General features: G+C 38.8%; 2 protein-coding genes and 1 long non-coding RNA gene across 3 annotated transcripts; 1 reads left to right on the top strand and 2 right to left on the bottom strand.

Moving 5' to 3' along the window:
- Positions 1-24: 24 nt before the first annotated feature.
- LOC149039667 (spondin-1-like) lies at positions 25-6,141 on the bottom strand. Its single transcript, XM_089183392.1, has 3 exons — positions 5,482-6,141; positions 1,658-1,930; positions 25-1,183 (listed from the first exon to the last, which is right to left on the bottom strand). Exons 1-3 carry the CDS (start codon positions 5,963-5,965, stop codon positions 1,050-1,052), a joined length of 891 nt encoding a protein of 296 aa, XP_089039518.1. The 5' UTR covers positions 5,966-6,141; the 3' UTR covers positions 25-1,049.
- On the top strand, positions 6,043-8,957 carry LOC149039666 (uncharacterized). Its single transcript, XR_016180008.1, has 3 exons — positions 6,043-6,449; positions 6,961-7,070; positions 8,603-8,957. It is a non-coding gene; the product is annotated as an uncharacterized LOC149039666 (long non-coding RNA).
- An 806-nt stretch (positions 8,958-9,763) lies between these two features.
- Positions 9,764-12,945, bottom strand: LOC149039665 (spondin-1-like). The gene is made up of 2 exons (XM_089183367.1): positions 12,382-12,945; positions 9,764-9,939 (listed from the first exon to the last, which is right to left on the bottom strand). Exons 1-2 carry the CDS (start codon positions 12,862-12,864, stop codon positions 9,874-9,876), a joined length of 549 nt encoding a protein of 182 aa, XP_089039493.1. The 5' UTR covers positions 12,865-12,945; the 3' UTR covers positions 9,764-9,873.
- Positions 12,946-14,158: the final 1,213 nt, after the last annotated feature.

Genomic DNA, 14,158 nt, shown 5'->3' with positions numbered 1-14,158 from the left:
CTGTTCTTTTGAACGACAGCGGTGTTGTTTGAGTAAGAAATTTTATTTTGTATATTTGTTAATTACATTAATGATGTACTTGTGAAAATTGCAGTAAGCTCAATGGCCGAGAGAACGCAAATTAATTCCGAACAAATTATAAAGTTGTCATTGGGCGCAAAAACAACTTGAAACTGAGGGCTGAAAAGTTGAAATGAAATTAATTTTGTATAGAAAGAGATCAAATTAATTCTCACACAATTTGGAAAAGGTAAGCACTCGACTATGACCACGCTTATATCATACTTTTTAATCTTTGCCTAGTTTACTCGTGTTTGTTTGATCCCAATTGCTCTCGAGATCATTCGATTAACTGATAACTGAAAAATACAATCCCCCAACAAACATAAAACAACTCTTAACTAGCCTTTTATCACTGAGCTCATTGAGCACTGTGAATTCATATGAAACTTCTTTATGCCTAAGCAGATTCCTAAAGCACTTTCTTTGTATACGTAGGGTCAATACTAAGATGGTCTGTTCGAAAGTGACACCATTTTCAGACTACAAGCATATAAGCGCTTTCCAAGAGAAAAACCAGGGCAAGTAGCTCAGTTCTGAAGCAAAAATATTTTGCTTTGTCACTTTGTTGACACAAGATGTTTCTGAATGTGGCAACAACCGACTGAAAAATAGAATCACCTGATACATTCATTGTTGTATGCAATAAAAGTGACACCATTTTCCGTGGATGATACATAAAAGAAAAACCCTTTAAGTAAAAAAAATGTATAAATTAAAGTACGGGTTTGGAACTTAGAGCAAAGCATCCTAAAAGAAAAATATTACGGAGTACCACGTGAAAGCTACGCTTCGACAATAAAAAGCAGCTCAAAAGTTTATGTGGTTTAAACTGATTTAAGGCGAAAATAAATTAACGCCTCGTGCGAACTCGAACAATTATCCGATCGAGATCCCTAACCAGCTTACCACTAAAGTGCGGTTGCATTTTGGTTTAGTCTTTGGTGGCATTTCATTACTTATTTCGTCGGAGAAATAAAGGCCCGGGCTCAGTTCTTACAAAAACAACGATAACAACAATAACCGCATAAGCAAAAGAAGAGGAGGCTAAAACCACCAGACAGCGACACGCCAAGGGTGACTGAGAATGAGCCTGTGTCTGTTTCTTCATCTTCATCTGCATCTGTAAAGGAGAAGAAACATAATAAGCAATGAATTCACCAAGATCAACAAGCACTAGTGCGCTTCAAGCACTAATGTAAGATTTAAAAAAAACTTTGTAGAATTTTCTTTGAAATGCTAACGTAGGTGAGCAAGACTGAAAACTTGCAGGTGTTGAATAAATTACTCAGAATTCGTTAACACATATCGCAAACACGTTCCATTGTGCCCAACTCTCTCATTTTTTAATGCATGAAGTAGATTACATGTGTGTTTTGACAACCGTCACACCTACCTTATTAAGACCCACTTAGTAAAAAAGTTAAATTCAGTGTTACATTTTTTTTTCTTTTTGGCTTTCACCACCTTATCTTTATCATCATAAACGCATGGATTACAAGGCAGCCCCTGTGACAGTTTGTATCATTCTAAGCCTTTATAGGAAATATGCTTCTTTTAATTTCAACATAATTATGCCCTTTTTTTCTATACTTACTTTTCTCGCAGCAATAACCAGTATATCCCTCCTTGCAACTACACGCTCCACCCATTAAGCTTCCTCCATTAAAGCAAGTCTTGCGAGGGCAGGATCGTTCCATCTTTAAGTCTGACCCTCCAGAACATGAACCTCCGCACCTCTCGTAAATTGTCCGCTGACGAGTTCTAGTCTGTAATCCTCCTACACCACAATCCGTCGTACAATGGCTCCACTCTGACCAGGAACTAAGTTGACAGTCAACTGCTGGCGAAGGGCCATTACATATTTCCTCTACAAATGACATTAAAAAAAGCTGCAATTAGAAGAAAACATGGTGTGAAAACAAGGGTGCTCTACAGCACTTTTTGTAAAAAAAAAAAAAAAAAAAGGCTTTACCAAAGTTGTGCTAAATTATTTAGTTATTACACAAGAAGTAAATGGTTTGAATCCGGGGTTAACATGCCATCGTGTAGTCTTATGGTCCGGGCGAGGGTGCTCCTGAGAAGGACTGTTGTCGGTGGTAATGACTGACGTTTCAACAACCTCTGAGCGGATGTCATCATCAAAGTTGGAGAGATAAATCTTATAACGAGTTCGACTTAAATCAAATTGTGTATGTATGATAGTATCTCCCTAACCAAATAGGCGAAAGGAGTGTTGGTAAACGAGTGACAAGGCGACATCAAAACCCGCTTGGAAGGCCTCGTGCATGCCGGTTTTTCAAATAATTTCCGTAAACTACAAGAGGCAGAGATATAAGCAAAGATGTTATCCATTGAAAGAAGCATGATCGTTATTATATATGTAATAAAATCCTATTCGCTGCACGACGCCACGAGAAAGGAAACAAGTAACATTTCCGCTCAAGACAAGGTTGGAAACTTTTTTACGATAATTAAATGTCATAGCCTGCAGAACAGACCTACTATTTTTTTCATTTTCCAGGTGAACGGAGGCAAACGCGAGGCGTGAGCGAAGGAGGAGCGTTTTTTTTCGGGTTGCTCCCTTCTCACGTGTCTCGCCTCCCGTTTTCGCTTCGTGCTTGCCTCCGTTCGCCTGAAAAAGGTCCGTCATTAAGCTATGCAGTAGTCGTCTTGCGGATAGGATGACAAACGTGGTCGCGTGTATCGACGGTCAGTCAGCAGGGAACGTTACGCAGCTATTATTGAGAGGAATTATTTGGAAATACAGCCAAATATAACTCTTCTGCTTCCTTTGAGTGAAAGAGATAAGATTGGTAACCGAAATACCACAAATAGAAAGCCAAATTTTTTTTAGCCCTTTTCCGAGTTATGATGTCCTAAGGTCGTGGTTTACTTCACTGTCTGACTATAGACTTCACTATTCCACATTAATCGAAATCTCTTTACCAATGAGTTACAAGACCATTTAGTGAAATAAATTAAACGAAAACGAGAAGTCTCCTCAAAAATGCCAAAGACAGTTTGCTATAGACACTTCTTGGAAGCACGTTTTGGAAAACCGCACGCGTTGGCGCATTTTTTCAAGGCTGGTATCGCAGTCTCGCTTTCATATTCAAGGACCGAAAACGGCTGCGTCTTTGCCAAAGAGCACAGTTAGAAATCACAACGAGCCATACCAGTAGCACCTCTATAATGAAAATGTAGCCAAAACTCTAATTCATCATTAAGAAATTGCCCCGGATTTTTTAATGTGACCCTCAAAATTTTATCAGCGTTGAAATAAGTATCTTATTTTGCACGCAATATGTCTCCTTCGAATCGAATACTCTCTGCTCACTAGTCAAAATGTTCAGACAGCGCGCAATGGTGCAACGGGATGGAAAACATTTGCCATCGAGTGACATGAGCAGTGGTTACAAAAAGAGTGTTTTGGCGCTTTTTTAATCATAAACAGGCTCTGTTTATTTTACTTCTACTGCTGAAGTGAGGTCAAACCAAAAAAGATATTATTAGCAATGAGAAAGAAAAACCTTCAGCAGTGTCTGAGTCGTATCAATCAATGCGATTAAGTTTATATTTATGTCGTTTGTGTGATATGCAGCACGTCCAACAAAGCCTACATTTTCTTTGGATTTTTACAAACTGGGTCTTACATTTTGCAATTTCAAATGTTTTCCTTTAATGTAAACAGAAAAATAAACTCATTTTTGTGTTATCTCCAACTTGTTAGGAAATAGATTTGTTAATATAACCTTATTGGGTACTTTTGCTTTGGAATGCATGGTTTATTCGTTTGTTTATTTCACGTGGAACCTCTAGCCAGTTATGCACACATGAAGCATCCTTTCCAAGAAAGACGCACTTTCCAGTTAAAATAACTTATTGTGTCTCAGAAATGGAAAAGTTAATGAAGCACACTTTTCGTCAGCAAATCTTATCATTTACTACAGTGACATTCGTAATGAAAACAAGTAATGAAAACAAACGTCGAAATTTTGTAACGCAAGTACACGATTCATTTTAACAGATGCCGTCACTCTCTTTTGAAAGCTCGGTTCTTCATTCAAAAGAGAACTTTTTAATCTCACAACATTCGGAGATGGTGAAGTCTACATCAAAGTCACCAATCTTTACCCAAGTGTTACTCGTGTGTGCATAAGAATCGAACTGATCATCACGGTGGTACATATCTGTGGGAGTGCACTCAAACGTTTCGATGGAGAGAAAGCTCAGAAACCTTGATATTAAAGTGCAGATTCAAGCAAAGATGGTCGAGTTGTTCCCGATTGACCTGTCTTAAACATTGTTCTGTTTTGACCGTCTCTGTTCTCATTACGGAATCGCGCCCATTGAAAAGCGTCGCCCGAGAAAAGTGGGGTACCCATGATGCTTTGCGGGCGCAATGACCTAGGAATGAGGTTGCAAACGCTCACCGCCAACTTCGGTCGCTTTAGATCTGAATTGACAAATTCCCAAACGGGAGTTGTAAAATTTCGCTTTGCGTCCGTTTAGAGACAATGGAGATACAATTGGAGCAATTAGCATTGTTTCAAAGTGACGAAATGCTCTTTTCGTCGGTAAAGAGCGAGGGCCGCGTTTGCATATCAAAAGAGCGTGAAGTGTTCATCCGTAAGCTTAGGAGCGTGAGCGTGCACCTACGTGGAGCGGGAATCTACAACGTATACTTAAGCTTTTCGAAAAGTAATTAGACTACCGACGTGTTATCTGAAACTGACGGCAATAACGGGCCAAAAAGGAAGGTAAAATTCCGCACAGCCCCACACTACATTATACGTTCAGTTCTTGGATAGAGTGACAAAAACAATACTTTACCATTGGGAAAACAGATTTGTTTTACGATAGTATGGGGCAGTACGGAAATTTTACTAAAAGGAATATTTCTGTGATGTTTTGCTTTCTTGGCGAAGTTGATGGTCGAACCTCGCAAATCTGCCGCATTTGAGTCTTAACACAAATTGAAAACCCGGCATTTCAAAGGTAATTTAATTTTACATCTGACCGATTTTTAAACAATATAACCTAATCAAGATAACGCCACTAATTACGTCTATTCTTCTTCGATGAAAAGCGCTACGTTTCGGTTGTCTGCACAAGAAACAATACTTTCGAACACTGCGTACACGGGGGATTACATGATTGACAGTCGGATTGACAGGCCTGCGTGAAGTTACGCATGCTCTCTTTCTCTTTTCTAGCTTATTTGCATTTTCCCGTGCGACGTTTTTCAATGGGCGCGATTCTGTAATGTCCATTTTGGGTCCAAAATATTTTTCGAAATACGCATATCAAAGTAAAAAATTGGTCCTTAAATTTTCTGTTTAAAATAAGCTTCCAAAATTAAGATGTGCTTGTGTGTGTGTTTGTAGAGGAGCTTTTCTTTTCTCTTTAGCAAGTTACCTTGGCAACAATTTCCCGTAAACCCATCTCGACAGCGACATGCTCCATTTTGTACACTTCCCCCGTTGAAACAACTGGTCTGTAAGCAGGATCTTGTTCTTGAGAGAGAAGACGAACATGTACCGCCACACTTCTCAGTAAGAACTCGGTGACGAGAGCTAGATTGCGTTCCCGATGCGCCACAAGGAGTTGTGCAAGAGCTCCAACTTGTCCACTCGCTCAGTTCACAGTCAACTGGATTTCCCCCATAGCACTGACGAGTTTCGAAAAGGTTGTCAGGGCATTCTCTTCCACCACAAGTAGGCCTTGTTACTATCATTCTTGATCGACTTTGAGCTCCCAACTGCCCACATTGGTCTGAAGTGCACCGACTCCAGAATGTCCAAGATGTGACATCACAGTCTCGCGCTGGACATTGACAATTAGAAGAGACAGAGAACCACACTAGCAGAATTACCACAAAGGAAACCTTTGCCGAAATCATCTTTGGTATACACTATAGGACAACAATTCACAGTTGTAAACACAACTAAGCGTCAAAAAAGGAAGTAAACTTAAACGAGCCCAGCACTAAGTCAACAGGACTCCGGACTTTGCCCACGTGATGTTCACGAGGAAGCCATACCGCAGTTGTTTGACGAAAATAAAATGCAAAATGATAAGCTCTTTATCACGCAGCCCCATCTTGGATTGCGTGAGGCACCGAATCGAGGCTGGACGGGCACAAGGTATAGGGTTGTGTTACATTAAAGTGTTTTGAGTGACGATTTTAAGCAAGCATGGCCCATTATCATTGCTGCGTTCATTTCTGTAGTAACGACAAACGAAATAAAATTGGTGAGAATTTATCTTTCTTTAACTTTCCTTCGAATGATTTATTGAGATCGAAATGGATTGCCGCTACCAGGCGAGATGAAGACACGTAGATCAGACGAGAACATGTCGCCAAGCTTAAGACGAGGAAAATTGTGAGTTGTATGATCAATTGCTCATGATCAGAATAATTACATGTGCAAAACCAGTTGAATAGTCAGTGTTCGTCTTATTCCTAATAATTTTATAGACCAACTACCTTCTATTTTCATTTGCCAAACTTAATTTTGTGGCACATGAGTGTAAGGTAGAATTTTTCCCCAAAATCAGTCTTTTTCTGCCCTTTTTTTTACCTAAAAATATGACAGAGGCACTCCTGAAAATATTGTCAGTATAGAAACTATGTTTAAGTCAGATTGCTTTCTAGTTTATGGTAATCTTTACATTAGGTTGCCTCTACCTGACTATTTATGTACAGCACCCAGCTTCAGAGTAACAGTGTGGAACTAAATTAACCCTTTACATCCTAAGATCACAATGTATATTCTCCATACTGTTCTCAAAATATTTCCTGAGGTGCTGATAAGGAGAAATTGTTTTGCAATCAAGAGCTCATTTAGTTAGTGATTATTTCCTTGATTCTCATGACATTATTCTGTAATTCAGGGGAGATATTGTCAAGAGAAATTAGATGCTACTCGCTCTTATGGATGAACAGGTTCAGTACAATGCTTCCATCTTTTAGATGGGGATGAGGGAGATAGTCTGGAAGCAATGTGAGTCTATTGAGTTGTAAATGGAAGTTTTTGGTTTATGTTGTTTCTTTCCATGTTTTAACTTTGTGAAGGCTGTTGGAGTTTGTTTCCTATCCCGCTGTTTTGGTTTTTTGTTTCTTGAGAAGCTTCAGAGTGAGTTTGTAATAACATTTCAAATTCAAGATGTTCAAAGAGCAAAGAGACCCTATTCATTCATAGAATTTGGTGAGCAATATTCATTAATCGATAAGAAGTTTGTGAGATGCCATCCACAACAAACAACATATGATTTGTTGGAATTATTAAGATAGATCATGCCAAAAGACACCGACAGAAGATCGCCAGGTAACTAAATGACCTGAAGTGGACTAGCAGTTTAGTAATTGAAATGTTTCAATCCTCAATGAGGAGCTTCTTAAGTCTGCTATCTATAGTGACTCTAACTCAGAGATGAAGGATGAGACAACACAAGAACTTTGACATGGCAGCTTAATTTGAGTGAAATTAGTGAAGATTTACACAACAACCCTCCATTCCAGATATCACACTCAGAAATTGGACCAGAAAATAACACAGATGTCAAGACTTAACAAGACAGGGTGTAAATAGACAGTACGATTTTACTGTAGAACAACTAAAACTCGGTGTACCTTTTTTTGAACAAATCAGAAAGAAATGCCCCCTACCCACACCCCCGCCCCATTTTTGAAATAGCTTGCCTACATTAAGAAGAAAAAGGAAAAAGTTTCTGACCTGACGGGTACCTCTTTGGTGTTAACAAGCACATGTGAATTGTTCAAAGACAACTAAACTACATAAGTGTATACTGCAGAGGTTTTATTAGCAGCCAAGTAGTGGGTAGATTTAACTGCTTGTTATTGTGCTGGCTACCACTTAGCAGCCTTTACAGAAACATCACTGTTCTCCCAAAATGCATATATTCTCTTTAAATTGGTTGACTCCCGAGCACGACAAAGCTACAAGAATTTTTCAATAGTTTATAATCCAGATGAGAAGCATCGAATCAATTGTATCAAGTTTTATTGAAACCTCTGTTAACTGCTCCACTGGCTAGATGAGTCTGTATTGAATAGACTGGCATCAAAAGAAATAGATTCTAACTAGGACATGCCTGAAGTATTCAGTACTATCACCATTTGCAAACGCGGTTGTCAATAAATTATTCTGTCCGGCGTTGCCCATTATGAACAGATTGAGGAGGAGGTGGGTACATAGACAAAGATATCGGAATTCAACCTTTCTTGGATCCCTGAAATCTGAAAGTGCATAAAAGACAACCGAGGATAGAACGAGATATGAAAATAAGTTTCAATTAGATAATAATGTACAGTATTACAGAAACGGAACTTTCCTGCTTTTGTAGAATTTCGACGCATTTTAGATCGTTTCAACGATACTTCTCACTCGTCAACGATACATTTCACTCGTGAGCTATTGAGTTCAACGCTCGAAGAGAAATCCCATATCTACGCGCGCCCAAGTATTATTCTCTATATCTCGCTGATTGAAAATTAAAATTTTCATTTTCACAGGGGTCAATAAAGGTGTGCTTTCAGGCATCCTGTTTGATTGGAGCTGTCGCTTTCATGGTCGTGGTGGTTCTATGTCATGAAAAAGGAAAGTGAAATGTTAAGCGATGGAGCAATGATCTGGAGAGGAAAGCAGTTTCTATTTTCAAGAACCTTGGAGTGCTATCAAAAGTCCGCATGAAGTTAGCGGTTTATTTCAAATAAAGCACTACTCAGTGCAGTCAGCTAATGATTTTGTTGTTTGCATCACAAACAGAGGCTATTCGTTGACATGACTGTCAATTTCTTCCGTTAAATGTTTGAAAAATGTCATGGTTATTTAAATGAATTTGTCCTACGATGCCCAACTCTTGTTATATTTTAAAAAAATGTTTAAACTGCTTTTTATATACTCAAGCTTCCACTTCCCCTCCCCCCTCCCCCCACATTTACCACGCTACAGTATGGCTCAGAGAACATGGCCATAAACCACAGAAACAACGAGAATGAGGTGTCTCTTGTCTTCCAAAGAAGTGTGATTACTTCATGACGTTTCTATGGCTTAAAGGGGATTAAAAGATTTCGCATTCAGGGAATAAAAGACAGACTATGGCAAAAATTTTGATCGTGTGAAGTGTGATTACTTCATGACGTTTCTATGGCTTAAAGGGGATTAAAAGATTTCGCATTCAGGGAATAAAAGACAGACTATGGCAAAAATTTTGATCGTTTATTCAGTAAATATCATCAATGATGCAATTATTGCGGAAATTCCAACATACCCAATGGCTAAGAGAATGCAAGCTAATCCCCAGTCGATCATAAAATTGAAATCGGGTTCAAAAGTTGAAACATAGTATAGTATTCAAATTATTTCTAAGACACTTTGGGATAGACTCTCGAAAGCCCTCTGACTGCTACGTTTTTTTCGGTTATAATCTTTCCCAGATATACTCGTGCTGATTGAATACAAATTGCTCTCGAAATCATTTTATAACAGTATAAATGAGAAAAAATTAAAGGACGAGCACAAAAAAACTCTTCACTAGCCTTGTGTGGGGTTATTTAACACTGTGAATATACATGAAACTTCTTAAAGCTTAAGCACACTCCTTTAAGCACTTTCAATGTTTGATAAATACTGGGATGGTCTTCTCTGACACATTTTCAGTCCAGAGGTATGTGAGCACCATTCAAGAGAAAAACCAGTGCAAGTCAATCAGTTTTGAAGGCCTGGATTCATTTCTTAAAATAACGCCACCACACACCTATGATGATGATGACGAACAAAACTACTACTCCCGACACCGAAATCCCGACCTTGATTTTGATTGAGCCTGTGTTGGTATCTGTATCTGTATCTGAAAAGGAGAAGAAATATGATCAATGATCAGCAATCGAAAAATTTGATCTAGATCAACAGAAAAGTAATTTGAATGATCGGTTAGCCACTTTTCAAGCAATTTTTTAACAATTTTTAGAATTTACTTTTGAAATGTTGAATTCATTGAGGAGCACTTAAACTTGGAGGTTTAGAAATAAATTCGCTGACGCATTTAACCGGCAACACGTTTCGTTGTACCTAATAAATTGGACAGCCCTTAAACCAGTTCTCTGAAGCTCAGTGATTGAGCATCGAACCTTAAAATCTGCAATCAAAGACATCAGGGAACTTGGCTATTATATGATACTAATTATCATCATCAGAGTCCCAGAGATGAATCCTATGACGACTTCAGCTTAAATCAAATAGTGTATGTGGGACGGTATCTCCGTAACCAAATAGGCGAAAGGAGTGTTGGTAAACGAGCGACAAGGCGACATCGACACCCCCTTGGAAGGCCTCATGTATGCCGGTTTTTCAAAGAATTTCCGTGGACAAGAGGCAGAGATAAGAGCAAATTTGTTACATTCGTTGAAACGAGCATGATCGTTATTAAATATCGGTGAAATCCTATTCGCTACACGACGCTGCAAGAAGGAAAAAAGTAAAATTTCCGCTCAAGACAAGGTTGGAAACTTTTCTCCGAGAATTAAATGTCGTAGCTTTCAGAACAGGCTTGCTATTTTTTCGTTTTCCAGGTGAACGGAGGCAAACGCGAGGCTTGAGCGAAGGGAGGAGCGCTTTTTTTTCGCGATCCATCCTTCGTGCTTGCCTCCGTTCGCCCGGAAAAGGTAAGTCATTAATCTATGCAGTAGCCGTCTGGCGGATAGGATGACAATAGACGCGAAATGTGGTCGCGTGTGTCGACGGTCGGTCGGCAAGGAAGCATATACGCAGCTATTAATTGTTGAGGAAAATATTTGGAAATACAGCCAAATTTAACTCTTCTGCTTCCTTTGAGTGAAAGAGATAAGATTAGTAACCGAAAGACCACAAATAGAAAACCAAAACTTTTTTGGCCATTTTTCGAGTTATGAAAAAATTATAATTCAGCATTAAGGGATTTTTTTATGTGACCCTCAAAATTTTATCAGCGTTGCTGTAAGCATCTTAGTTTGCCCGCAATATGTCTCTCATGTCTTCTTCGAATCGAATACCTTTTCTTTTTTTTTTTTTTTTTTTTTTTTTTTTTTTTTTTTTTTCAGAGGGCACGGTAACGAATCCTGCAATCTGATTGGTTCTTTACCCGGTCAGTATTTTCCTATCTCTGCTCACTGGCCACGGTAACGCTTTCGTGAGTCGCGGAGTACATCCCAACTTTCGTTGCCATTTTTCATAAATATATCTCGTTTTTCCGGCTGGGCAGTATTTTTAAGCAAACACGTCGGTCACTACCTCAAGCCGATAAATAACTTATGAATCCTCTCTTTTCTCTCTCTCAAATCACTTTGGTTGACAAAAAAATGTTGGTTTCAGAGTGAATTTGTATCAGCAATAGTATCATTAAGTTGGTTGACAAGCGGCCAAAAAACCGTCTGCAATTAATTTTAATCGTTCACAGAAAGTACCTAGAAAGTTAAAAGGTGAGGTATCTGGTTATAATTGAACTAATTATGGAACTTTCATTCATTTAATATCTGAATTTTCTCAAACAATTTGTTCCTAGCGAGAGAGCGAACGAAGTCTTAATTTCACTTCTACAACAAAAATACGCTCTCGATGAGTTTTTCTAATTCCGTTTAATTTAGACATTTGTACCGTAAATTGCACAACAGAAACTGAAGGAATTTATTGAGAGAAGGCCGCATTAAATCCCCTTGTGTCTCGTTGGAAAGTGCCATTCGAATTTAGTTTTTGTGGAGGAAAGACCAGATTTACACACGCCATAGCAGCAAACAAACGAGCAAACTCTCATAACTTCAAAATAAATAATAATACTTTCCGTTAGATCATTGTCTGTTTTTGAAGAAAACATTGTGGTGACAGTCCTTGCCAAACTAGTTCCGTTGTTTTTCAAATGTTCTTGCGTTTTTTTTTCTTACGCGCTCTCTAATTGAAAGGTGTCAGATTGTGACAGATACCTGTAAAACTAATGTTTCAAAGTTTGTTTGGAAGCCTTCACTTCTCTTTAATTTCCATCACCTCTATTTTAATTTTTACTCGCTCAAAAATTGTTCAGTTTAGGGAAAAGATGGCCGAGTTGTTCCCAGTTGACCTGTCTTAAACACGGCTGTTTTGAACGTTTCTGTTCTCCATTTTGGGTCCAAAATATTTTTCGAAATACATGTATCCAAAATAAAAAATTGTTCCTTAAATTTTCTGCTCAGAATAAGCTTCTAAAATTAAGATGTGCTTGCGTGTGTGTGTGTGTGTGTGTTTGTAGGGGGGCTTTTCTTTTCTCTTTTTCTCAGCTAGTTACCTTGGCAGCAATTTCCGGCAAACCCATCTCGACAGTGACATGCTCCATTTTGTAAACTTCCCCATTGAAACAACTGATCTGTAAGCAGGATCTTGTTCTTGTGAGAGGATACAAACATGTACCACCACGCCCCTCGGTAGTAATTCGGTGACGAGAGCTAGACTGTATTCCTGATGCGCCACAAGGAGTTGTGCAAGAGCTCCAATGTGTCCATTGGCTCAGTTCACAGTCAACTGGATTTCCCCCATAGCACCGACGAGTTTGGTAAAAGTTGTCAGGGCATTCTCTTCCACCACAAGTAGGCCTTGTTATTATCATTCTTGATCGACTCTGAGCTCCCAACTGCCCACATTGGTCTGAAGTGCACCGACTCCAGAATGTCCAAGACGTAACATCACAGTCTCGCAATGGACATTGACAATTAGAAGAGACAGAGAACCACACTAGCAGGATTACCACATTGGAAATCTCTACCGAAATCATCTTTGGTATACACTATAGAACGACCGTTCACAGTTGTAGCGTCAAACAAGGAAGTAAACTTAAACGAGCCTAGCACTAAGTCAACAGGACTCTGGACTTTGCCCACGTGATGTTCACGAGGAAGCCATACCGCAGTTGTTTGGTGAAAAAAAATGCAAAACATAAGCTCAATTGTGGAAGACAACAAGACATTATAAAGACGAAATTTAATATCTTGGCATGCACACCTCTTGAATTGCAATACGTGATTGGTTGCTTTCAGCTCTCTTTACTGGTTATCAACGTTTATGGGGTGGAATTTGGGAAGGCTTTGTCAAAATTAGCGAATTGCTAAACAACGTTTGTTTGCTTTCTGATGACAAGGTAGAGGGTTAAGTTCATAATTACATACCTCGGTACGCAGAACGTTTTCTGCTCGTGGGACGCCGGTCGCTTTCTTAGCAACCAAAAGAAAACAAATCGAAGCATATTTTTTATCAGTTTTGAACCAATTTACCAAGAATCATCAACGAAATCAGACAATTAAGGTCAAAATCTTTCACAATCTCGGCTGTTCCTCAGTTCGTAAGTCCAGCCGAGCCTATATGATCATTCGTCCCCGTAATAGCCGCTAACTATGGCTTATAAATAGAAGCTTGTAGTATTAACTTGTAAAATTCCTTAAAGAAGTCAACAGCAATTGGACGAAACGCGTCTGAGAATAAAAAAGTTTTGCAACTAATATTCGCAGAGTACTGCTGGCTGGTTAAGTTTTTTTTTAATTTTAAAAAAGTAATTCGTCATGTAGACATCAAAGCGCAAACGTTATTTACAGTAATCGTTCCGATCCCGAAATGCGAACTAGCGTAACGTCACACCACAAAACAAAAAAACAAAAGAAAGAAAGAAGAAAAATAAAGCAGTTATTAACTATACTTCGACATAATGAAAAATTTGGTTATTTTTTGCAAATTCGTACAATCGAGGTTTGCGATATTGCGAACCCTTGATATAACGAACCAATTTCCCCAGTCCCTTAGCACCTCGTTAAATCGAGGTTCCACTGACTTCGGGATCAACCGTGGTTTATCTTTGTTTAATTGCTCACATATACCCTCGTCACAAAAACAGTAGCCTTCGTCTCAGTCTCCCAACTATTATGTCCATGTGAATACAAAGTTCCTTCAAACGATTTATCTTGTCTTAAAATTTTGCGGCTTTTCGTTTTAGCCAGGATCCAGGAACATGAGGTTCGTTTTCCAGTTTTCTGCATCCTTTCCAAATAAACATTAAAGCTTAGTTCCGCACTCTATTG

The sequence above is a fragment of the Pocillopora damicornis genome, chromosome 9 (genome assembly GCF_964200805.1).
Source record: "Pocillopora damicornis chromosome 9, jaPocDami1.2, whole genome shotgun sequence".
NCBI classification, from domain to species: Eukaryota; Metazoa; Cnidaria; class Anthozoa; order Scleractinia; family Pocilloporidae; genus Pocillopora; species Pocillopora damicornis.
Note: the sequence above shows the minus strand (reverse complement) of the source record. Positions and strands in the feature narration are given on the sequence as shown.